At 39.6% G+C, this 22,965-nt stretch overlaps 2 protein-coding genes across 3 annotated transcripts; both read left to right on the top strand.

Moving 5' to 3' along the window:
- Positions 1-8,507: 8,507 nt before the first annotated feature.
- On the top strand, positions 8,508-18,085 carry LOC104014500 (hypoxanthine-guanine phosphoribosyltransferase). 2 transcript variants are annotated; one of them, XM_009467154.2, is made up of 9 exons: positions 8,508-8,555; positions 12,839-12,945; positions 13,403-13,586; positions 14,467-14,529; positions 15,066-15,083; positions 15,295-15,377; positions 16,280-16,326; positions 17,006-17,082; positions 18,023-18,085. In XM_009467154.2, exons 1-9 carry the CDS (start codon positions 8,538-8,540, stop codon positions 18,068-18,070), a joined length of 645 nt encoding a protein of 214 aa, XP_009465429.1. In that variant the 5' UTR covers positions 8,508-8,537; the 3' UTR covers positions 18,071-18,085. The 2 variants fall into 2 exon arrangements, with proteins under 2 accessions (XP_009465429.1, XP_087595203.1); XM_087739077.1 differs by lacking the exon at positions 15,066-15,083.
- Positions 18,086-19,565: 1,480 nt separating this feature from the next.
- On the top strand, positions 19,566-22,804 carry NUDT7 (nudix hydrolase 7). Its single transcript, XM_087739769.1, has 4 exons — positions 19,566-19,670; positions 19,998-20,151; positions 21,223-21,381; positions 21,947-22,804. Exons 1-4 carry the CDS (start codon positions 19,636-19,638, stop codon positions 22,328-22,330), a joined length of 732 nt encoding a protein of 243 aa, XP_087595895.1. The 5' UTR covers positions 19,566-19,635; the 3' UTR covers positions 22,331-22,804.
- The last annotated feature ends 161 nt before the right edge of the window (positions 22,805-22,965 follow it).

Below are 22,965 nucleotides of genomic sequence, written 5' to 3' on the forward strand. Positions count from 1 at the left end.
TTTATTCTTTTTCTCACAGATCAAAGCCATTATAATAGTATAATGGAACTGTGAAACAATGTGTTTCATTAAAAATGTTTTCTATATCCCACTAATTTCTGCGTAGTCACAAAACTACACACTCATTTTCCAAATTCTGGTCAGAGTAAAGATGACATACAAGTAATTCAAATACCTAGGCCTGAAAACCTGAGGCGTAATGAATTGGGAGTAGAAGCTGGCTGTCAGTGGATGGTTAGTATGGTCAGAAATGCTAAGAGTTGTATATCTAATTTGCTTAAACCCTTTAAAAACCTATCTGATTTCAATGAGATGGCTTCTAGCAAATATTCCAGATTTAGTCCTATGTAAAATGTACGGTTTTGCATAGAATAAATCAATATTTCACATATGACTTTGTATGACAGGAGACTTAACCTGTAACACTTTATACATTTTACATAAACAAGACTTGGCCTTGCACTGGGTCAGAATGATGACTTCAAAAGGAAAGCAGAGATGAAGACACTTGTTACAATGATGACAGTTTTCTTGCACCCTTTCTAAACACTAGCAAAAGATCTTTGAAAGGGCAAATAAATCAGTTTCAGAAACATCAGTGCTGACAACTTACGCTTTTTCAGAATTACTGCTTTTAAAAAATTTGCCTAAGGAGGCTTCATGAGAAATCTAAATTATTTTATTAATTAATTAAGCATTTACTTGAGAGTAATCCAAAACTAAACATAAGAAGCCTCCAGCATAACATCTTTCCAACTTCCTGTCTGTTTCAGTAATGGCTGTCAAGTGCCATACACAAGCCATGTTTAGTTGTTAGGCTGGCAAAATATATGTATTAAATATATACAAAATCTGCCAGTCTGGGATATAGGTTGTATAAGACTGAAGAAAAAACAGTTACCTGAATTAGGGTGTATGTGCAGGATAGAAATGTGGTGAACTACTCTGAGTCTCTGGAGGCTTTTGCTTGCAGAGGACTCTAGTAGAAATAACTGAATACAATAATTACAACAATACAATAATTCACACCATCCATCGCAGCACCAAATAAAAAATTTAAAAGTAATATATCAAATTATATAAACATAGCATGATGTGCATTGAGGGCATAATCCATTCATTTCAATTAAGGAAGGACATTTTATTATCTCTAATGGGGATAAAAGTGAATTATGTTAAAAGTAGATCTTGCTTATTTTTGTGTTATAGCTTTCCCTCATAAAAGAAAATGTGAGAAAAAAAAAGACGTTAGAGGAAATTGGAAATTGTTGAGTGGAAGGAGATAACGAAATCAAAAGCAAAACAAGGACGAGTGTTCAAGGAGGAAGACATTAACCAGGTCAAAAGCGACCACGAGTGCAGAATTAATAAATGAGAGCCCTAACATTTGCCCATGAAGATAACCCAGTGAACGGAGAGAAATAAAGGTGATGTGTGATGGGAGAATAAAAAGATGGTACCTGATTAAGAGAATGAGATTATGCTTTTACACAGGAAAAGCTGTAATCCTACTTGTAAGATGCAAGAACCAGGTGGAAATGAGGTAAGTGAATAAGGTGACAGAATATTAGGACAAGGGAAGTCCTTCTCTTATTACTAGAATAAGAGGAAATTTGCAAGGAGAGTGAAGGCATGAAACTTGCGTGCTGGAAATGGAAAAACAAAGTTTTCAGCAGTACGAAAAAGGCATGTTATAACATACTGGAGAGGGTCCAAAGGAGGGCCAGGAAGATGATCAAAGGGCTGGAGAACCTGCTCTATGAGGAAAGACTTAAGGAGTTAAGGTCTTTTCTCCCTGGAGAAGAGAAGGCTCAGGGGGGACCTCATCACGGTATTCCAGTACTTAAAGAGCGGCTACACAGAGGACAGAGGCTCTCTCTTCACAAGGTGCCACATGGAGAAGACAAGGGGCAAGAGATACAAGTTGCACTGGGAGAGGTTTCATCTTGATATCAGAAAGAAACTTTTTACATTGAGAGCAATCATTCACTGGAACAACCTCCCTAGGGACATGGTAGAATTCCCATTACTGGAGGTTTTCAAGATGCAATTGGACGGGGTGCTAGATAATCTCATCTAGTCTTCCTATCCCATGAAATGTTGGACCAGATGATCTTTCGAGGTCCCTTCCAACCTGGGCTGTTCTATGATTCTATGAACAGCTTTACTAGGATTTACTGACTTTACAATGGTGCAGGCCCCCTATGGAATTCAGATGCTCAACTGTGTAAACAGATTCTGAAGCGTCACCTATGCCATCAGATTCAACAGGCAGTAACTGGAGTACTTTGATGGAGATCTGAGGAAGGAATTGAAAACATGAGAATCAGTAACAGAAGCTTTCTCTTGGTTCCCTCCATTGTCTTATGAAACTGTACTGACCAGCACTGAATTTCCTTTTTAGACTGTGGGCAAGCCTGCACAGCTAATGCACACTAGCAGTGGTTTTCACTGCAAGCTGCCAACCACTGGAATCGCCTATAAGTAAACACAAGTAGCGGCAGTAAAATCTTTCTAAGCAATCTCATACAAAAGTGTCATCTTCATCATTCAACATCTCAACAAAAGGCAACTGGCACTGGCAACACTGAAATAGCTGGTTTTATAAAACTGAGATTTAGAGATGAGCTATATTTATTTGAATGCAGTAATTGCATGGTATTTTAAAAGAGCATTTTTTTTTATTTTACCAAAATGCATAGTCCACATTTTTCTTACATGCTGTTATGGGAAGATGACACTTAGCTCTTCTAATAGTCAAACATGGCTTTGCAGAACAGATCATTGTTAAAAATTAAAAATGGTGATTAGAAAAAAATAGAGGGAAGAATTTTAGAATATTTTAAAATGTGGCCTCTCTGTGGTATGTATTTTTATACTATGTTTTAAGGTCTCAAGTAATAGAAAAATCATAGAAAGGTAAGGCAAGTAATCTGAAATCCACTACATGCACTTCTATTTTAACTCAGCAATTCACACGAAATTCTTTCACTGCACTAAGAATGAATTCAGGAAAATAAATATCCAAGGCGGAATATGGATTTAATTGTTATTGCTGTTACATTGCTAAAATAAAACAGCTGTGATCACACACTCAGATAAAGCCATTGTTCAACAAATATTTTTATTAAACATCTCTGTAGTGAAGATGAGTCCAGCTCCCCAAGAACAGAGTAGACCATTTCCTGGACCACCCATTGCTCCCTAGGTAAAACAATTCATCCAGCTGTTGGGGGGTGGGGGGGAACTTGATCAGACACACTGGACACTATGGCAGCTATGGAGAAACTCATATTTGCTCACTGACATATTAAACTATAACAACAGTATTTTAACATTCAAGCAAATAGACCACAATCTTTTTTCAAATCATTAATTTGACCACGAGCTAATGACAGCAACAGCGTTTCTTACATGGCACCTTCCCAAAAACAACAATGCCCTGTGTAGCCCACAGGAGAGAAGTCTCAGAAAACTAAGGTCAGCTGATTAAAGCAGGCAATGGGGGAAAAGCAGGCACATAGGAAGGTCAGAGGTACAACAGGAGCAGTCAGGAAAATAAATTGGCCACGGTCGTACAGCAAATAAACTGCGTGTCAGAGCTGGGAATACAATCCAGAAGTCCTGATTCCTTGTCTCTCTGCTCTATTGCCCCAGTCCTCACCAGATCCTCTCTCAAAATTACTTTCTAATATAGACAGTCCAAGAGACTGCAACATTTTTCCTACCTACAAAGCAAATGTAGCAAAAAGTATATAAAGGTTTTTTTCACACAGTCACTCCACCATTTATGTCATGGCTGGAAAGAGTTTGTTAATAAATATTGTACATTTCCTCCAGGTCAGCAATCAGAATGTCAGAGTCTGCAGAATTTGTCATTCGTCTATTTAAGAACTGGTGCCAGGGTATTTTCAAGAATTATTCAAACTTAAATCTGAGTCACCTTTTACAGGGGTGTTTCCTTCAAGTTCTGCCATCAGTCAGTCTGTGTTTGCTAGATGTTGGGGGTATAAGAGGAGCTGTAAAATCAGAAGACCTTTTCAAGCACAACATTTATAAATATCCAATACCGGTCAAGACTTAGATCACTTCTCTGTTTCAGTAAAATAATAAAAATCTCATATTCAGACCAGGGAGAAAATAGCCAAGGAAAGTATGAAGGTTCTTACTCATGAAATTTTCTATGTAGAAGAGCTACATAATCTACAGGAGTAGACATGATAAATATTTAAAATTGTGAAATTGTTTCTAATTTCTAGTTGTAAACATGCACTGCGTACCACGGGATGTGCAGTGCGGTTTTTCCGAACAGCTTTTTATCAGACCAATTAAGCATCTGGTCTTATCATTTAAGACCTAAAAGTGCCAAACAAAAAACAGATTTAGGATGGGCTCCAAATTACTGAAGTTGAGCCATTTTGAAGTGTATTAATCAGGTTTCCTAATAACACATCAGTCACTGAATACAAGTGCTCAGTTTTAATTTAAGGCTTTATCAGTCACTTGGAACACGGAGTCCATGGGTCAGGTCTTTAGTGGTGCAAATCAGAGCAGTTTTCCTGTAATCCACAATTAGACAAGTTCAGAACTAGTCTAAATATTTAAGATGCCTGTTTTAAATTATCTCATTGTATTTGTATTTCGGGGAGATATCTGTATAGTTATTAATTGAACACAGAGTTTCTTAGGCTAGAAAGTTTGCTTCATAAAATGTAGGTTTTTCTTCCCCTTTGGCAAGTATTGTCTTCCATGGTAGAGGCTTCCCTCTAGCGGACACTTTCTCTGATGTTTTATTTGTAAGGTTTTAGTAATTTAATGGAGCAGTTGTACAACACATCCAATATCATGTATTTGCTTTCTGATTTAAAATAATTAAAAGGAAATGCCTGACAGGACTTCCTTAGTGCCTATACAATGTTTCTAGAGGACCTTTAAAACTATTGCAGCAGTCTCAATACCAGTTACTTCAAACTGTAATACAATGTAAAACTGTTTAACAGACTTAGGTATGTAAACAGGTACGTAAACAGCAAAATCATGTCCTGAAAAAACTAATTATTGATTTAGTAGTTCAGGGAAGAGATACAAGGACAGGAGCAGTGTTGTTCTGTACTGACTGGCTGCTGTTCTACTCAGCTATCAGTGCTGACCTAATTAATCTCCAGTCTGTTTGTATAGGCTACACTTACTGGCTCTTTTGGTATCCTGTTATTTAGAGGAGGGCAATAGATGGATACCTGAGTAGCCTGGTGCTCTGGTTTCCTCAAAACATTTAACTTTAAAAAGATGCAGTTGGGGCTCCTATACGGAATAAATACATACACACTTAAACGTTTTTGTTCTTTCCTATGGGAGTATGATCACATAATTTACAACTGAGAAACCATCTAAGGATGCCAACTGGCTACATTGTATTTTCATTATTCAGCAATGCAAAGGACTGTCTTAGCATGAACCTCTCACCTGTGAATTTTTCTTTCTTCAGGATGTAACAATAAAAACATTCATTGTAGCAGTAACTTTCATAATGCAAATCTCAGTCCACTAGTAACTGAGACCACTAACACATTAACTGGATTTTCAAATACTTGCCAGGTGATAGTGATATGTGGTTACTACTACGGTTCTATGGAATTTACTGAGAATCCTAAATTAATTCAAACAAATATGATCTGGGAAGTAGTTTTCTGAGTTTCAGATAGAGTAAGCAGAGGTTTCTTGAACCAGCTTGAAGTTTAATCAAAGTGTATGTTTTTCCCAACACTAAACTTTTCTATTCTAAGTCTCCCAGAGTACCAAAATCTACTTTTTTTCCCCACATGGGCTGTTGACATGACTATTTCTCATGAATCCTTTCATTAAATTTTGGAGGCCACACGGTAGCCTGTCTGACATTTTCTGCCTCTGGGAATTTTAGCAGAATACACCTATTTTCCCAGTTGAATTAGAGGAATCTCATTCCAGCTGAACAGATTTCCACATCACGAAGCAATGTCACAACAGTCTCTTTTGTTGTGATTTTCTCTAAAGAGAAACCAGTACTTCTAAGAAAATTTAATAACAATATAACTATATAATACATGCATATATATGCATACACCCCTTGTGAATTAAATTTTTCTGCTCTTTCTAAACATGGACTCTAGTCAAAAAGTCACTGCTCATTTGCAGCTCAGACAATACTCCCAATGCAGTAAAAACTCAGAAATAAAGTCAGTGAGAGGGATTTTCTGCAATCCTTTTCTGAAACAGAATTAAACGGGACATTAGAACTGGGCTCAGTTCAAATCAGATCAAACAGCATGGTGCCTAAAGGAGAAACAAAGATTTGCAAGGTCCAGTGTATAATTTATAAAAATGTGAGTAATGTGGAATCAAACTTGCCTCAAGTAATGACTTCAGGGATTTATACAAGTAATTTACATAACAGAGGTGGTCTTCTAATAGACAGAACCAAAGCACACATATTACACTTGAGAATATTTTTAGGTGGCCTTTTCAGAGAGAAGGCTGCCTAGTATGTGGGATCTGCAGTCAAGGTTTCCCCATACAGAGATTAAGCATGCAAAAATTGACATAATATAGAGAAGAAAAGAGCATTTTAAAAAAGGACAGAGCTAAGTCGGGTGCTACAAATCATATCAGATATGCACACAATATTTATTTCTTCACTGTAATTTGAGTAACTGTGCTCAGTTAGACTGCTGGAAGTTGCAAACTGAGACAGCGCCAATAATTACCCCCTTCATTTGAACGAGGTTTAAAACAAGTAGTCTCACCCGTACTGTTGATTTTAGCAAAACTACACTAAATTCTGTTTAAATGTGGAAAACTACGAGAGAATCAACAAATATGAAACCTATACATGTCTTTTTTTTTTCTATAAGTAATTAGTAAAAAAATAAATTATTTAAATCCTAGAACCAGTCATATAAAGTTGTAGGAGTGATACACGGGCAATCAATATGAGCGATATTGCAGCACTTAGTATTCTGTCATGGCATCATCCTCTCAGGGCTCTCTAGAGCACCAACATCCCTTCAGGACAGCTAAATTACACTGGGTTGAAAAGCTCAGGAGAGGGGAGACATACAAACTAGTCTGGGAGTCCCCCCCTTTTCTTTCTCTCGCTTTATCCACAAGCGCTTACAAAGGCAATGTATGTTTGCATGAGTTCCTCAGCAGCACTGCTGTTCACCTTCATTTTGGCACCTGAGAACAAGGAAGGGAGAGTACCTCCGCTGAAACAATAGCCGTCACTGTTTACACGTATGGTTTTTGTTAATGTTTCCTTTCAAACGAGGATTTTGTTGAGGAAATTCTGCAGGTTTTTGAACACTTGTTACTACCAACAAGAAAGGAGTGCCTTCCTTACACTAGGAATTAGAAAAGCAAAGCCTTTCACAAGATAGGGAGCTCACATATGTAAGGTAGGGAATATGACAGGGAATTCATAGAAGGAAGATATTGCTAATTGCATAAAATAGGGGCCAAGTAGCCTCAAGCCATTAATAGTTCCCAAATAGTACTACTATTTAACCTATCACTGAAAGGTGTGGATATGCCCATTAATACACTTGGAAGAGAATTTCCGCATTATCCCAAGTGTTATCAGCCACGGTCTGAAGAGGATCTGTAAGATTACAAAGAAATGATAAAAATCTTTCACTAATGTGCCCTCTCCCCAAGAAAACACTAAACTAGTTGAATTAATAAAATGTACCCAATCTGGTAAGAACATTCTGTAACATGTTGTATGCAAGCTGGCTTTAGCGCATTTTGTTAGTAGGATTAATTTTTAGAAAGCTGAGACTTTCATGTTAATCCCAGATAATAGTGCAGTTTGGTACACTAAAGTAATCAGATTACACTGAATATCAACACAATTTGATTTTAAATGATGCGGAGCATGTTACTGGAACCATCACCCCCTCATTTTATGAAAGGATGACCTGGAAGAATGTCAGACAGGGTTCACCACATCTCAACAGCTGCAGACCTCTGCTTCAAGTCATTTTCCAAAATATAGCTTTGTTTATTTAAATACTGATTTTTGACAGCAAGTTAGCATAAGAATTTTAAAAAGATGTGGACTTTATTACAACAATGGGTGTGCCAATATTGTGTAAGAAACTGGTATATACAATTACCTTCTACACATATGCCACTGAATTACCACCTGCTACAACCAAATACCTGATTTGTGTTTTCAATAAAAAAACCCACTACCTTAGCTAGTCCTTCCCACTAATTTGATTCATGTGCTTCCTTTTTGCATCTCCCTCGTTCCCCATATCTTTACCCTGATTAGCAGCAGAGCTAATGCCTATTTTATTTCTGGTTAATCTGATTAAGTAAGAATCTGGGATCGTGATGTCAGTGCATCAGTAGAAGCAAGTAACGCTTCCTGTAGGAAGCATGGCAGTTTTGACCTTTTAGAAGCAGGTTATGATCTGACTGCAAGATGAAAATAGAGCAAGACAAACTGCAGTAATAATACCAACTCCTTCTCTGATAGCACAGTTCAAAGTAAGATTATGGCTCATGGACTGCAGGTAAGAAAGCGTAATGTACTTATATTTGGTTACTTGATTGAAGGGAGCTTTGGGTGTGGGGGAGAGGTTAGCTTCAGCAAAACCAGTAGAACATTAAAAATACTGACTAATGAAAGGCCTTGTTTCTTACCTTTACTCAGGAGAAAAATTGGCTTTCAGAACAGAGGCATCTTAATAGACTCAGTTTTTTTACAAACTTATGACATTATTGATTTGACTTTAATATAACTATAGTCATATTCTTTCATTCTGTGCTGATGAAACAATACTTATTTATGAATCTCTTTATTGTACATAATTGCTGTAGTTCATTTTATTGTTTTTTCCCCCTTAAACTCAGAAACTGCCATCAGTAAATGAACAATAGATGAGACTGAATCTAAATTAAACAACTAATTCCTCAAGTTACAAGCTCGTGATTTAAAAATTTAATGACTTTGTGTGATAGTTTAGTAGATTGCTTTATTATAATGAGATGCTGCTGTATTATTTAGTAAGTGCCACAATACAAACGCTTTTATGAGCCTGTAAGGTATATGCAGCATGTTGCTATGGTGATGTGGTGCTCAAGCTGATGCAATCCTTAAGGTTCTGTTCACGAACCTTTCATCAGACCTTAAAAAATGCTTCACACATAGCAATAAATAGGATATTAATGTAGCAGACATTGTTTGCATGAAATAGCCTCAATGACCGTAGCTGTTAACCAAATAAAAGATAGTAAACTGCACTGTTGGAGTAGCTATAAGCAGTAGTCACTATGCACACCTGTATGCTTCAAGATTAGCTTTATTCAGTAGTTACATCAACATGGACAAAGATCATCCCTCACTTGAGCTGAACCAGTTGTGATACCTTTCATCAAATGCAGCAGGAAGCTAAATCCATTGGCAACAAGGCTGAACTTTAACTTGCTGTGCAGAAGAAAACCCAAATTATAACTGCAAAAGCAAATTGTAAGGCTCAAGTCCATTAAATGTGGCTGGGCGGAGAATGGATTGAGAGCAGCCCTGAGGAGAAGGACTTGGGGATGCTGGTTGATAAGAAGCTCAACGTGACCCAGCAATGTGCACTTGCAGCCCAGAAAGCCAACCGTATCCTGGGCCGCATCAAAAGAAGCGGGACCAACAGGTCGAGGGAGGTGATTCTCCCCATCTACTCTGCTCTGGTGAGACCCCACCTGGAGTGCTGCATTCAGCTCTGGGGCCCCCAACATAAGAAGGACATGACCTGTTGGAGCCAGTCCAGAGGAGGGCCGTGAAGGTGATGAGGGCTGGAGCACCTCTCCTATGAGGACAGGCTGAGAGAGTTGGGGTTGCTCAACTTTGAGAAGAGCAGGCTCTGGGGATACCTTACAGCAACCTTCCAGTACCCGAAGGAGGCCTACAAGAAAGCTGGAGAAGGACTTTTTACAAGGGCACACAGTGATAGGACAAGGGGTAATGGGTTTAAACTGGAAGAAGGTAGATTTAGATTAGATATAAGGCAGAAATTCTTCACTATGAGGGTAGTGGGACACTGGAACAGGTTGCTCAGAGAAGCTGTGGATGCCCCAACCCTGGAACTGTTCAAGGCCAGGTTGGATGGGGCTTTGAGCAACCTGGTGTAGTGGAAGGCGTCCCTGCCCACAGCAGGGGGGTTGGAACCAGATGATCTTCAAGGTCCCTTCCAGCCCAAACCATTCTATGATTCTATTACTGTTTAAAAGAAAAACTGCTGAAGTTGCAGGGAGCATAGTCATTACACTTAAGTTAAAGTTATGTAGAATGCAATAGAGATGGGAATCTTGGGAAAAAAAAGAACTCAAACAACAAAACAAACAACCCACCCTACAGCACTTTTTAAACTGTTTATCATGTCAGTGACTATCCTTAAATGTGCTTTTTCTGTACTCCAAATGAAAATGATGCTTATGTGTTCCAGTATTCTCAAATAAACACTGTCTTTTACCTTTGACCGATGCATCTAATTATGTTCTATCATCACTGCTTCTTGTCGACAGAATCCCATCTCCTGTATGTGTATTCTGTCTGTCACCACTAGCAACCTCGCACAGGCAGAAATTAGCCCACTTCAAACTGGCCAACTGGGTTAATATAACACTGAAACAACAATAAGCAGTTCTGCACTGCATTAAAGTCTGCTCATAGATGCTACTGTCTAGCCTCATCTACAGCTGATACCAGTGTAACTGCCAGTATCTCTTCCAAGATTAATAAACCACAAACAAACTTAATTTGAAAACAATCCTTCACCTAAGCTTTCACTTCACTGACTTCAGCCACGAAGAAAATAGTAACTAAACCAGGCAAAATAGTACTGCTGACACTCTAAACAGTGCTCAACTGCAAGGCTATTCTGTAAGTCTAACTTGGAACATCAAGGCCTATCAATTTTGAGTACTTGCAGAATACAGTTAGTTCAGCCAGGATGAGATTCTATATGCATTGCCTTGTACTACGATAATCTGTTCTTTGAAATCCTTGTTAACACCTGTCTCTCTAGTTTTATCTTTAAATGAAGTGGGCTATTTGTGGCCAATTTAAAATAAATGGCACTAATTGGTTATCTTGTTTTTGTGGCTGCTGTGAGTTTTGCAAGTAATAATCTACTCCTGCTCCCTACAGTCTGTTTTTACTTTCTTCCTAAGCACTCATCTCTTCTATGCCAAAAAAGGAGAATTAAAAACAATTCATCTGTCTAAAGAGTTTGCAGGTGTTAACTCGTTTGTTAGGCAATAATAGCATAAAGCATTACTAGCTCATAGTTCTATGCTGTCCGTTAGCAAGCTGCCAAATCCTTGGTTTTGAGGCCTGTTCAGCAAAATCAAAGGATGTTTCACAGTTGGTACAGGGGTGTTACACATGCCAAGTCTGAGGGGAAAAAGATTGACAGTCTCAGCGAGAACACTGAGTAAGACCACTCCTTTAAAGCTTTGCCTTCTACTGAAGTAGTTGTCTACTTCGTTGCTCAATAAACAGACTATGTGCTATTAGGAACATATGCTTCACCAATGAAATCTGCACAGTCAAGCACTCATATTTTTAATTATACTGTATTGAGTTCTGTTGAATGCAACTGGTATGCAGTTAACCTATTTTGCACTAGTGAAGCTTTGAGCCAGCTTTGAACTTTTCTTTCAATTAGTTCTGTATTTTTAAACAGTAACAGGGCAATATTAGATGTGACAAAATCTCACTAATTTGAGTTTTTTCTTATTTCTAATACTTACATATTAGCCCTCTTATTCACAATTGTTTCTACCTCATTATATTTTTTTCTTGCCTGCTTTTGTACTTCCACTTCATAAATGAACAAAGACCAAAGCATCCATTATGGTCTTGAAGGGTGGTAGAATCCAAAGACACAGATCTGTTTGTGGTCAAAAGACTAGTCAGAAGAGAAGTCCAAATGAAGAATACGCAACTTCTAGACATCCAGATGCCTCTGGGTGCAACAGCCTGGAGCCAGCATGTTGAAAAAAGAACTGTAATTCTAAAGCCTGATGGCAAAAAGGTTAAAGCCCTGATCTGTGGGAAGTAGCTATGGCCTCTCCCCAGCCATGCTGAGAAGCAATCTTCTAGCAGGGCAAACAGCACAACGAGCTGAACTGCAGCTCAGCAGGTCTCTGGTTGCCATCTATGGGCACCCTCCACAGCTTCTCTTCCCACTACCATCTCAAAGCTTCTCCTTTGGGTTAAGTTATCTCCCCTGTCCTCTGAGACAGCTGATGGTTGGTATGTGCTTGCCTCTGTTAAAAGTTCAGTTGTGAATTCACACTTAGGAGACAGAGTTTTCTCTTTTGCACAATGGAGAATGATGGTCAAGGTAGTGCAGCATCCTAAAGTCACCTGCTGACTGGAGATCAAGCTGTAATCCCAATCTACTTGCCTTCAATTTTAATTTTTGTTTGTCTACCACACGAGCAAGCTCCTATGCTCTGCAGAAGGGGAAATGGAGAATACAAGGGGTTTTTGTTGTTGTTGTTTTGGTTTTTCTTATGAGTTGATGATGGTTGAGAATTTCTCTTATAATGACTAGGGCGAAATAGTTATCTATCCATTCACATCTCAGACAAGCATACCAGTTGGCATTATCAGACAGATTGCGAACTGTTCTATCAGAAGGTTCAAAAACTCTCAGATACATTTTTATTTTGACACATTATGGGGGGGGGGGGGGGCACGGGGGGAGGAGTCTTCCTCCACATTATCAGAGACTGGAAGGTTTTTTCCTGTGTAGCTCTGTCTTTACTCTTAGAGCTATTTCCCTTTCACTTGCAGATAAGAGATGAAGAAAGTGGCTATAATAAAAATCTATTTTGCATTCCTAAGCATTATGAAGAAGATTTAGAAAGAGTCTTCATTCCTCATGGACTCATCCTGGACAGGTATGAGGGTAATCAATAAAGAGTAGTGATAGTGATGCCAATGATCCATTTCCCTCCAAATGAAGAGACTGATGCCCTACCCAGCATAGCCCATGAGAAACATGGAAACACTGCACCTATAACACTTGTGTTCTGGAGTTTAATACAAGAGGAGTCTTATGGAAAGGATTCCTCTACAACCCCCGTTAAGTTTCCATGTTATCTCAAATATCTTTAAGATTTTCTATTCTGCGTTGTTTAGATAATGGGTTAAATCAACAGTATGTCAAGTGGAGTAGGCATCATCTTGTGAACTGCAAATATATAACTAACTTTCTATGTCTTAATGTAGTCACAGCTTTCTGGTTATAAAAACTTAACAGCAAGATCAGAATTTTAACTTGGACATTGCTTAATATATGGACAAACAAATATGATATGCAAAACACATTAAAGAATTTGGTTTTTTTCCTTCCAGGACAGAACGTTTGGCTAGAGATATCATGCAAGATATGGGAAGCAATCACATTGTTGCGCTCTGTGTCCTTAAAGGAGGCTATAAATTCTTTGCTGATTTGCTGGACCATATAAAAGCACTAAATCAAAACGATGATAAATCTGTGCCTATTACTGTGGATTTTGTTAGAATAAAAAGCTACTGTGTAAGCAACTTTCTTTTCCTTGGAAAATTGACTGTCCTCACAAATTGACATTCTGAATACTGGTAGTTTATATGAAAACTCCACAAAACTTTTGTTTATGCATATATCAAAGAAACTTAATTTATTACATACTGAAGAGCAACTGATTTACCGATCTGCCCCAATGATCAGATGGATATTGTATATTCACTGGAATGAACATATAGCAGAACGCTTAAAATGACAAAGCCAGGCTCAGGTCTCCAATGTCTTTCTCTCCAGCCCAAAGCTTCCATACAGGTTCCACTCTGTCTTTACCATGGCACCCTTTGGTGGGAGGGAGTATGGAGAGGAGCTCAGCATCAGAGACTTGCTATTGTCTCTCTCTGCATTTTTTTTTTTTTAATTCCTATAGATAATATTGGAGAGACTTGTTTTCATCATCTGTATGTTGGGGAACAGGTATCTTTTGCCTGAGCCAGCTACTCTAAAGCAATGACTTATGCTATTTTATCTGGTTTATCTTCTCCCCTCTTTGAAGGCTAGAGTTCTGTGCACTGATCAAAATTTACCCCATGCTAAATACAACAGTTTACAATATCCCATAAATTTTTCATAGAATTCTAAAACAAATCTGTGGTAACAAAAATAGCTGAAAACAATGGTGTCTACTCCATGAATATGGATGTATTCTTGTTCCATGCAAACATCTGCCTGTACTGATACTTCACTCTCTCCTTTTGCTCTCAGCAACTTAAAAGCCATTTTACTGGAGTGCTGTGTAAAGTTGCAAGTGTCTTTTGATAGGCAAAAAGCAAGAGCAGCACACCATTCATGCACACACAAGATAACACTTTTGAGCATGTTTTATGTGACTTCCCTCTCTTCTTTCTCCTTCTAGAATGATTCACCTACAGAAAAAATCAGTATTGTTGGCGAGGAACTGTCTAAACTAAATGGGAAGGTACGAATTAGCATCTTCAGCTTTTAAGAGGAAAGAAGAGTTTTTGTGTATCTTCCAGGAAGTCCATCTTTTGATACTACATATTTACAGCCACTTAACATCATTGGTTTAAAATGCTATGCTTTGAAACAGTCAGTCATTCCCACTGATCTCAGTGGAAACTTAACACCATCGGTACTGAATGCTTCTAAAGATCCTATTCCACGTTTTATCCCACAGCCCCTAGAAATGAAACATCTTAAACTGACTCATGCAGTATGGTTTTAGAATGCTATTGCTACACACAGAATAATATATAAAACCTGACATAGGTGGCTTTCTCACAATATTTTATGCTTCCATAAATACTTACAGAAAGACTCTTTAGAAAGCACTAAAATAATGCAAGTAGTTAAAGTGAAAAGCTCCTTTGAAAATCAATTGCAACTTCATTGTAACTGAAGTTTTTAGTGCAGACTTCTCCAGGCTGTATAATTCACTGCATGTTGCCATGTAAATATTTTCTTTTCTTTCTCTTCCTACATGACCTTTTCCAGAATGTGTTAGTAGTAGAGGTAAGTAAAGATTGGAGTGGGGGGGAGGGAACGACGCAGACCTTTTCCTCCCCTTTTTGCAAGTTAATACCTATTGCATACAAGCCAACAATTAATAATGCTACTGTGCTGCCAGGGTTGCTGAATGTTTTTTATGCTTTAAATTAATCCACTGACAGTCTGTTTTTCCTTTCAGACTCAGACAATAATTTATTTTTTTTATCTCTTTAAGGACATTATTGAGACTGGTAGAACAATGAAAGCACTACTTTCAAAACTAAAAGACAACAAACCAAAAATGGTAAAAGTTGTAAGGTATTGTAATGAGAAGATATAGCAAAATCATTTAGGTGAATAGTCAGTGTATGCTGGTGGCTGTTTGTTTGTTTTTGTTTGGTTTGAAGTTTGGGAGAAGAGGAATTAAAAGCAGGAAGTAGTCCTTATCCACCTGATAAAAAACTAAATATTTATTAAACTGGGAAATTTACATACGCACTACCACCTTCATTGTTAAAATGACTAAAAAAGGTTTCCTGGCTCTTTTTGTGTAGCCCATACATATCCTCAGTCATACAGGTTTTCAGAATCTAAGAGTTTGTCAGCACTTGCAAGATGACTTCAAGTGGCATTCTAGACCTGCTTTTAGATGATCTATAAAAGGAATTTTTGGGGGAATATCCCTGTCTCTGTCAAGTCATCACAATGCTTTGAAAAAACATTTTGTGTTTTATGTATCAGTTATGCTCCTCCTAGTGACTGTCCAGGAGGTTCTCAGTTTCTTCAGAAGTGCACAGGAAAAGCAAGAATGGATATGACTTTGTGGATGAAATTGTAGTGGCCTTGCACAGCTTGTCCTCTTCTCCCTCCCTCCCCACTCCAGTCTTTACATGCCACTTGAACTTGCTTACCTGTCTGTGCTGTTCTAGTTTGCTGATACATTGCTACATGAAAAGATAATGATTTGGGATATAGAATTGAAGAGAACTAAATGTAAAACAATAGAGTCATTTGGACCTTTAGAATGAACCTAGATCAGAGCCTTTGGTTCTTCCTCAATTCTAAGGCTGAACACTACTTCTTTCTGCTACAATAATCTCACTGTTTTAATTTAACTGCATGATTGTAGCAGCTTATGGGGAGGGGTGGGAGAAGTGAAGCATACAGCTTAGAGCAAGACATATTTTAAAAAACATAACCTTCTCTTCTCTGCCTCACAGCCTGCTCGTTAAAAGGACACATCAGAGTCCAGGTTACAGACCAGACTGTAAGTATTGCATTTTTCTGGTTGTCCAAAATACGATCTCATAATGTCATTTTATGCAGTAAGTCTGAAAACTGGCATGTAAGTTTCAGGAAGGCCAAGAAAAATGGGGAGGAAATACATAAAAATCTGTAAACTGACGACCAGCTATCCCATGCTGAAACCTCATGACCACCACCTTTTTGTTCCCCGGTTGGTCTGAGTGCAGGTTTGGCTATTTGTTACCAGGTAGCAGAAACAGAATCAAACCTTAACTTTGTATTGCTTGGCTCTGACCCTGAAAGGCATTTGTTTTGACTCTGCATTAAGCTTGCCTTGTTTTCAAACTGAAAATCCCTACTGAGTTGCAGTGCATCTACTTTTACACCAGTAAAATCTCACTCCTTGTCTCCCTCTCCCAGGACTACCTTATAAGTAGGTTTTAAATAATTATTGTGTTCTTAAAATGCATTCTCTTAACATTTTAATTGTATTACTAACTGATGGGTATGGTATAGATTCTAACCTTTGTCATCAATTTATGGCTCTGATTCTTAAAAAAGCATGCTAAGTACCTTGAAAGCAAGAGGATGTATTTGTTAGGTATTACTCTTAAATAGCTGAAGCATGTGTTGAATACAAACTGTATACTTAAAAGCTATTTAAACCACCCAAGTATAAAAAGTATTGTATTTTGTTACAGACATAGGCTTTGAAATTCCAGATAAATTTGTGGTTGGATATGCTCTTGATTATAACGAATACTTCAGAGATCTAAACGTAAGTACATACATGTTTGCCTCGACTGTTACATATATGACTGTTACCACAGGTAACCAGCAAGAATATTAGCTTATGCCAGGAGCTTCTCAACAATTAACAAAACTTCAAATCTGACTAGAAACTTCCACTAAAAGGGCAACAACCTTATTAACATGCCAAGCTGATAATTCAATGTAAATGCATAAGAAATCGCATTACCTTTTTAGGAATCTACTTCACAAGCTTTGTGGCCCAGCCGTGCTGTACAGTATTCTGAATCCTCCAGGATGGCTGGCAGCACACAATCTGCTGGCCCCATCTGAAGAGAAAGTAACATGCAATTTGGCTTCCATTTGATGTTTGTCTGTCTTAGTGAAATCCTATGTTGCTTTTTCCTAGCCAAGTCTTTCAGATGGCTGTGTGTGGACTCTGTGAAGGCTTTTCCTACACTGTATAACATGTCCACCAAGATTTTTTTTGCTTTATTCCATTATGGTTTCCTTAGGCTGCACTGCGTAGTAGACTTGGAAATAACATAACTGAGAGAAAGAGCTGATCTTTTTTTCCCTCTTTAGTTTTCAAAAGCACTTTCTTAAATATGGTTAAGTGGAAAACCTTTTCCCTTGAAAGTCTTATCAAAAAGACAAACCTGTTCTGTTAAAGACACATAATGGATCTATGCTATTGCAAAGCAATATGAAGAAGGATACAATAATTGAACAAACCTGACCTCTTCAGAATATATAAATCTATAAATTACAGATGAGCTTGGAACAATATTAACATCTCAATTTTACTGCAAGTAGTAAACTTGCAACCAAACTCACAAAAATTACTGTTCTGGTGTGTTTTCCTTACAATGCTAGGAATACAACTGAAAATCTTTCTTGCGTTTTCTTTGAACGTAAAGAATGACTAAAGTTGTACTACATTTTTTTTTCTTTTTTTTTTTTCTTAGCACATCTGCATTCTGAAAGAGAAAGCCAAAGAGAAATATAGAGTCTGATAACATCAGTCTTGTGGAACAACAGTTCAGTTGCATGTACAGCTGTGTGGATGAATAACAAGTAGTAATCTACTAATTGTGCTCTTCATTGAAGAATGACAACATTTTCTAAAGATACTATTCTATATATTTTTCTTATAATTATTATGGAAAACAGCTCAAAGGTGAATGAGTTCTGTTCAAGTTTCAGTGAAACCTGCACAGAACACTGGCCAGAAAATGGATATTATATTCTGGTGGAATCACAGGGGACACAGCGGACATGTACATGTGTGTGTAATTATGTTTGGGGTTTAATTTACTATATGAAGTAACAGATTGTGTGATTGTATATAAACTGCAATTATTTTTACATGTGAGCTTGTGCGTGTGAATATATACACATGTACTTTATGTAACGAATAGGCTGAATAAGCATTTAAGGACTTGAGGGTAATTAAATCAACTGTATAAGGTGCATACCACATGGAAAACACATTTCGTTCTTTAGTTTAATGCAATGAAAAAAAGTAAACATTAAAGTAGCTACACTGAGATTAGTTCTTATATATTCCATGTAACTTCGGGTGTTGTGTCGTGTTTTTTGAGGGAAGGGATGACGTGTTGATTGTACCATTGTAGTGTTATTTGAAACGCAGGTAACACTGATTACTAGCTGTTAAGACTGGATGATAAACCATTAGAGCAGGAAATTACTTCTGCTAGTTGTGTGTTCCTAATGCAAACTGGAAGCTGAATTTTACTGCCCAGAAACAGGATCAAGCCTGAGGCAGTCTCTGACACCTCACTGTTTCCTACCTGCACGAAATTATTAAAATAAGCTCTAAGACCTTGGTGTTTTTCCCCCTTGTGAATTAAGAGTACCGAGCTAGGTGTCTGTTTTCAAGAAGGTCTGGTGATGTCCTTTAGCTTTTAAGAGTCCTGAGCTACAGGTGACCAAGGCTTTGGCGGGTGCGCTGTGGTGCTTAGCAGAGCCCCCCGAGAGCTGGAGGCGGCCATCTCTCCTGTCATCCGCCCCTTACAGCGTGAGAGAGGAGGAATGCTAGTGCCTGCACGAACAGACCCCTTACTTAAAGCAACGGGAACGGCTTACCCCGGAGCCCAGGGACACCCACTCGCTGCCGCCGCCCTTGCCCCTCTGAGGGCGGGCCACAGGCGACGCTCGGCAGGGCGCGACGCCCAACCGCTCGGCGGGTTTCTGTTTTTCCCAGCTGGAGCGAGGACTGCTGGCAGCTAACGGCGCCCTTTTCCAGGTAAACGCAGCCCGGGAAAGCTGTCGTCGGCTGCCCTCTGGCCCCGGGAGGGACCCTGGCCGCGGCGGCGCCCGGCCCAGCCCTCCCCTCCCCTCAGCGCTCGCCTCGGGAGCGCGTCCCGCCCGCCTGGGAGCGGCAACGCCGCGCGCCGCCGCCCCCTGCGAGCCCCCTCGCGTGGCCTGCCCGCCGCCAATCAGAAGGCGGAGCCCGGCGACCTCGCGTGTTGATTGGAGGGAGTGGCCGTCGCTCACAGGGGGGAACGGGAGGCGACGGGGAAGGGCCAAGTCCGCCCTCGGGTCGGGGGCACCAAAGATGGCGGCTGCGGAGCGAGAGGATGAGCTGGAAAGGTAGCGGTCGTCCCCGGCCCTTCCTCCGCTGCCCGCGGGTGCTGCCCAGCCCGCAGCCTCCGCCAGCTGCGAGGAAGGCCCGGAAGGAAGGCAGCGGGGAGGAGGGACCGTGCGGGAGGGGAAGGCCGTCCGTGCAGCGCCCCCTGCCCGCCGGCAGCAGGCCCGGGCGGAGGGAGGGGCGGCGAGCGGAGCGCCAGCGTCCGGGGCGGCCGCCGGCACCCGGCAGGTTCAGCTCTGAGGAAAAACACCTCTCGCGTTGCCTGCGGGGTGTTGGGAGCCGGGGTGCGGCCTCGGGGTGTCACGGCGCTCCGTTCTGTTTGCTTCCAGAAAGAGTATAAAAGAGAAAGCCAGGCTCCGCTTGAGGGAGTTCGATGTTGGAGACAAGTTCTCCCACTTGCCGCTGCCCAAAGCCTCCGTCCTCCTGCCGCTGATGGTGAGGGAGGGGCAGCTGCACTTGCTGCTCACTGTCAGGTCGATGCAGGTAGGTGAGCCGGGGCCGGGGCCCGCAGAGCCGAGCTCTCCCGGGGACGCGAGTGCAGCATCGGCGAGGCGGCCTACAGGGAGACGCTCGTCCTGTTCCCGCTCGGCTGCTTGCACAAGTCCCAGCCGCACCGCAGCTAGGGCCTGCTTTGCAAACTTCAGCCCAGGCAGCATGCCCGAGGTTACAAGCACGTATTTTTATACACCGACAAGTCTAGTATTTACATGCCAGAACAATGTCGGATACCCAGAAACCCATGACAGTAATAGACGATTTCCAGATCAGAAAAGGAAATTTCGATTGTTTACTATGACTTAAATGACAAAACTGACAATGCAGTGCAGCTTTTATTAATGTGATTTTTCAATCTGCAGTTAGTATTACTTTTCTCTCCCTTTCATATATGAAAAGAAAGGCAACAACCTACGTCTCCCAGAACTCTCCTGACAGCATTTTGTTTTCTTTTGCAACTCTTGTTTTCCATCCCCCTCCCCACCCCGATCAACTGCCTGTATTCAGAGATTATTTACTGGTCTGTTTTTCTGTTGCTGAAAAACGGAAGTTTTTTGGGGGTCTTAGAAATTTTAAGACCCTAATAACTACAGTTACTTAGCTGATAAACCGATTGTAAATGGGCTTTTTGCTGATCTTTGATGCGCAAGCCTATTACTATAACGTACTTCACGGTACATTATTTACATGTGTATTTTAGAAGTTCAAGTTACCGTGAGTATTTTAGTCTCACTATTCAAGTTGTCTGTCTAGATTCATCTCTTATGCAAGCAAGCAGAATGTATAGTATGAATTACACAATACTGTACAAGTGATATGTGTATTTCTGATAGTGAGGGTTTATGGATTAGTTGGGTGTAGGCCCAACTTTTTCTTGTGTAGCCCTTGATAAGGCACATTTCTTCTGATCTGCAGAAACCTCTTACCACCATTTCCAACTTCTTTGACTGGAAAGATATATCAAACATGAAGTGATTCTGCAATATGAACAAGTGTCTGTGTGGATCCAAGAAGAAATGTGAAACTTATATTTAACAGTAGTACTGCTTTAAATTCTAGCTGAGAAGATCACCGGGGGAAGTGTGTTTTCCAGGAGGTAAATGTGAAGCAACTGATAAAGATGAAATTGATACTGCTCTCCGAGAAGCTAAAGAAGAAGTGGGACTCCAGCCAGACAAGGTGGAAGTTATCTGTAGGCTTGTGCCTGGAATTGATAAAGTAAGCAATAAACTGAGTAAGTCAGCATATCATTTAGAAAATAAGCTTGGGTTATGTTCTTTTTTAAGGTTGATAATGACCTTTTCAGACCTGTTACTGTAAATAACCACCGTTTCTCAAAGTGCGCAACCTGTGTTGCCAGCAGAGCGAAGATCCTTGCTCTGTATTTGGTATTTGTGAGACCACATTTTGGTGTACCATGTCCAGTTATGGACACACTGGAGTACCAGAAAGACAATGGTAAACTGGCGGGAGCCTAGCGGAGAGCCACAAAGATCGTAAGGGGGCTGGAGCACATGGAGTACGAGGAGAGACTGAGAGGAGTGGGGTTTGCTCAGCCTGAAGAAGAGAAAGCTAGCAGGGGATCTAGTTGCTCTCTTCAAGTACCTCCAGGGTGGTTATAGAGAAGGTGATACCAGACTCTTCTTGAGACAATGGACACAAGTAGCAACAAATGAAATTTTGATGAGATAAAATTTTAAAATAAACAACATTCTTTTACTTGGTACAAACTTAGTGTTTGGGTTTTTTGTTGTTTTTTTGGTTTTTGTTTTTTTTCTTTTAGATGAATCACTTGGTAACACCAGTTGTAGGATTTATAGAGGATACATTCCAGGCCATTCCTAATCCAGATGAAGTGAGCAATGTTTTTGTCATGCCATTGGAGTACTTTGTCAAGCCCTTAAATTACAAGACCTTGCCTTATAAAACCTCATCTGGTTACTTAAGTTGGATGCACTGCTTTACATATGATGACCACGAACATAAAATGTCATTCAAGATATGGGGACTTACTGCACACTTTGCTGTACTTCTTGCTCTTGTAATTTTTGGAAAGAGACCTACCTTTGAAGTTGATTATGATCTTGACAACTTATTGTCATCCTCTGAGAATAAATTCATGGATTTATATGCATCCTTATATGAAAGAAAGAAGAGTAATCTGTGACAAGCTGGTCTGGCAATTAATTTATATTGAAGGAGGCAAAAGGTTTTTGTTTATTCCCTTTGTACCTATTATTTTATTGATTGAATTTCACATTTGAATTTCTTCTGAATTGGGAACTTATTAAAATTTATTTTTAAATCAGCTTTTTAAGTTGACAAGCCCTAACTAGATTAATATAATTTTTAATCTGTTTTAGAGTTGCTAAAAGCACATGGTATTTTTGATGGACTTAAGCAGATCTTCCAAATCTGTATGTTCAGTTTCTGCCTTTATTTGGTGTGATCTAAGATACTTTCTGTGGTTTGTCTTCTGTATAATGAGATAATACTCTTTTATCTATTTTTTGTCTGTTTGAATTAGAATAAGAAAACTTTGGGGGATCTGTCTGTCTCACTGTGTGGCATACTACATACGGACAACATAATGCATAAAGTCTTGTGTGGTATCTTTAAGCACTTATGAAATGCACAATAAAAATATAGAAGGTGGCAAGTCCTTTCACAATCTTGTTTTGGTTGGGCTTGTGGAGGGAAGAGGAAGGTTTAATGAGTTTTATTACTCTTGCTCAATTTAACATTTCTCACAAGGAAATTCTGTAGGCTACGGAAAACTTAGTATACAGGCAACAGTACTGA

This window comes from Nipponia nippon, unplaced genomic scaffold (genome assembly GCF_047370975.1).
Source record: "Nipponia nippon isolate SJK-2023a ecotype South Korea unplaced genomic scaffold, ASM4737097v1 scaffold_7, whole genome shotgun sequence".
Classification (NCBI taxonomy): domain Eukaryota; kingdom Metazoa; phylum Chordata; class Aves; order Pelecaniformes; family Threskiornithidae; genus Nipponia; species Nipponia nippon.

Excerpts from the sequence above, each read along its gene's own strand:
- LOC104014500 (XM_009467154.2), top strand. Across the intron at positions 12,946-13,402 it reads CATGGACTCATCCTGGACAG|GACAGAACGTTTGGCTAGAG; the intron begins GTATGAGGGTAA and ends TTTTCCTTCCAG. Across the intron at positions 16,327-17,005 it reads TCCAGGTTACAGACCAGACT|ACATAGGCTTTGAAATTCCA; the intron begins GTAAGTATTGCA and ends ATTTTGTTACAG.
- NUDT7 (XM_087739769.1), top strand. The coding sequence starts at position 19,636 with ATGGCGGCTGCGGAGCGAGAGGATGAGCTGGAAAG. Across the intron at positions 20,152-21,222 it reads TCACTGTCAGGTCGATGCAG|CTGAGAAGATCACCGGGGGA; the intron begins GTAGGTGAGCCG and ends TTTAAATTCTAG. Across the intron at positions 21,382-21,946 it reads TTGTGCCTGGAATTGATAAA|ATGAATCACTTGGTAACACC; the intron begins GTAAGCAATAAA and ends TTTTTCTTTTAG.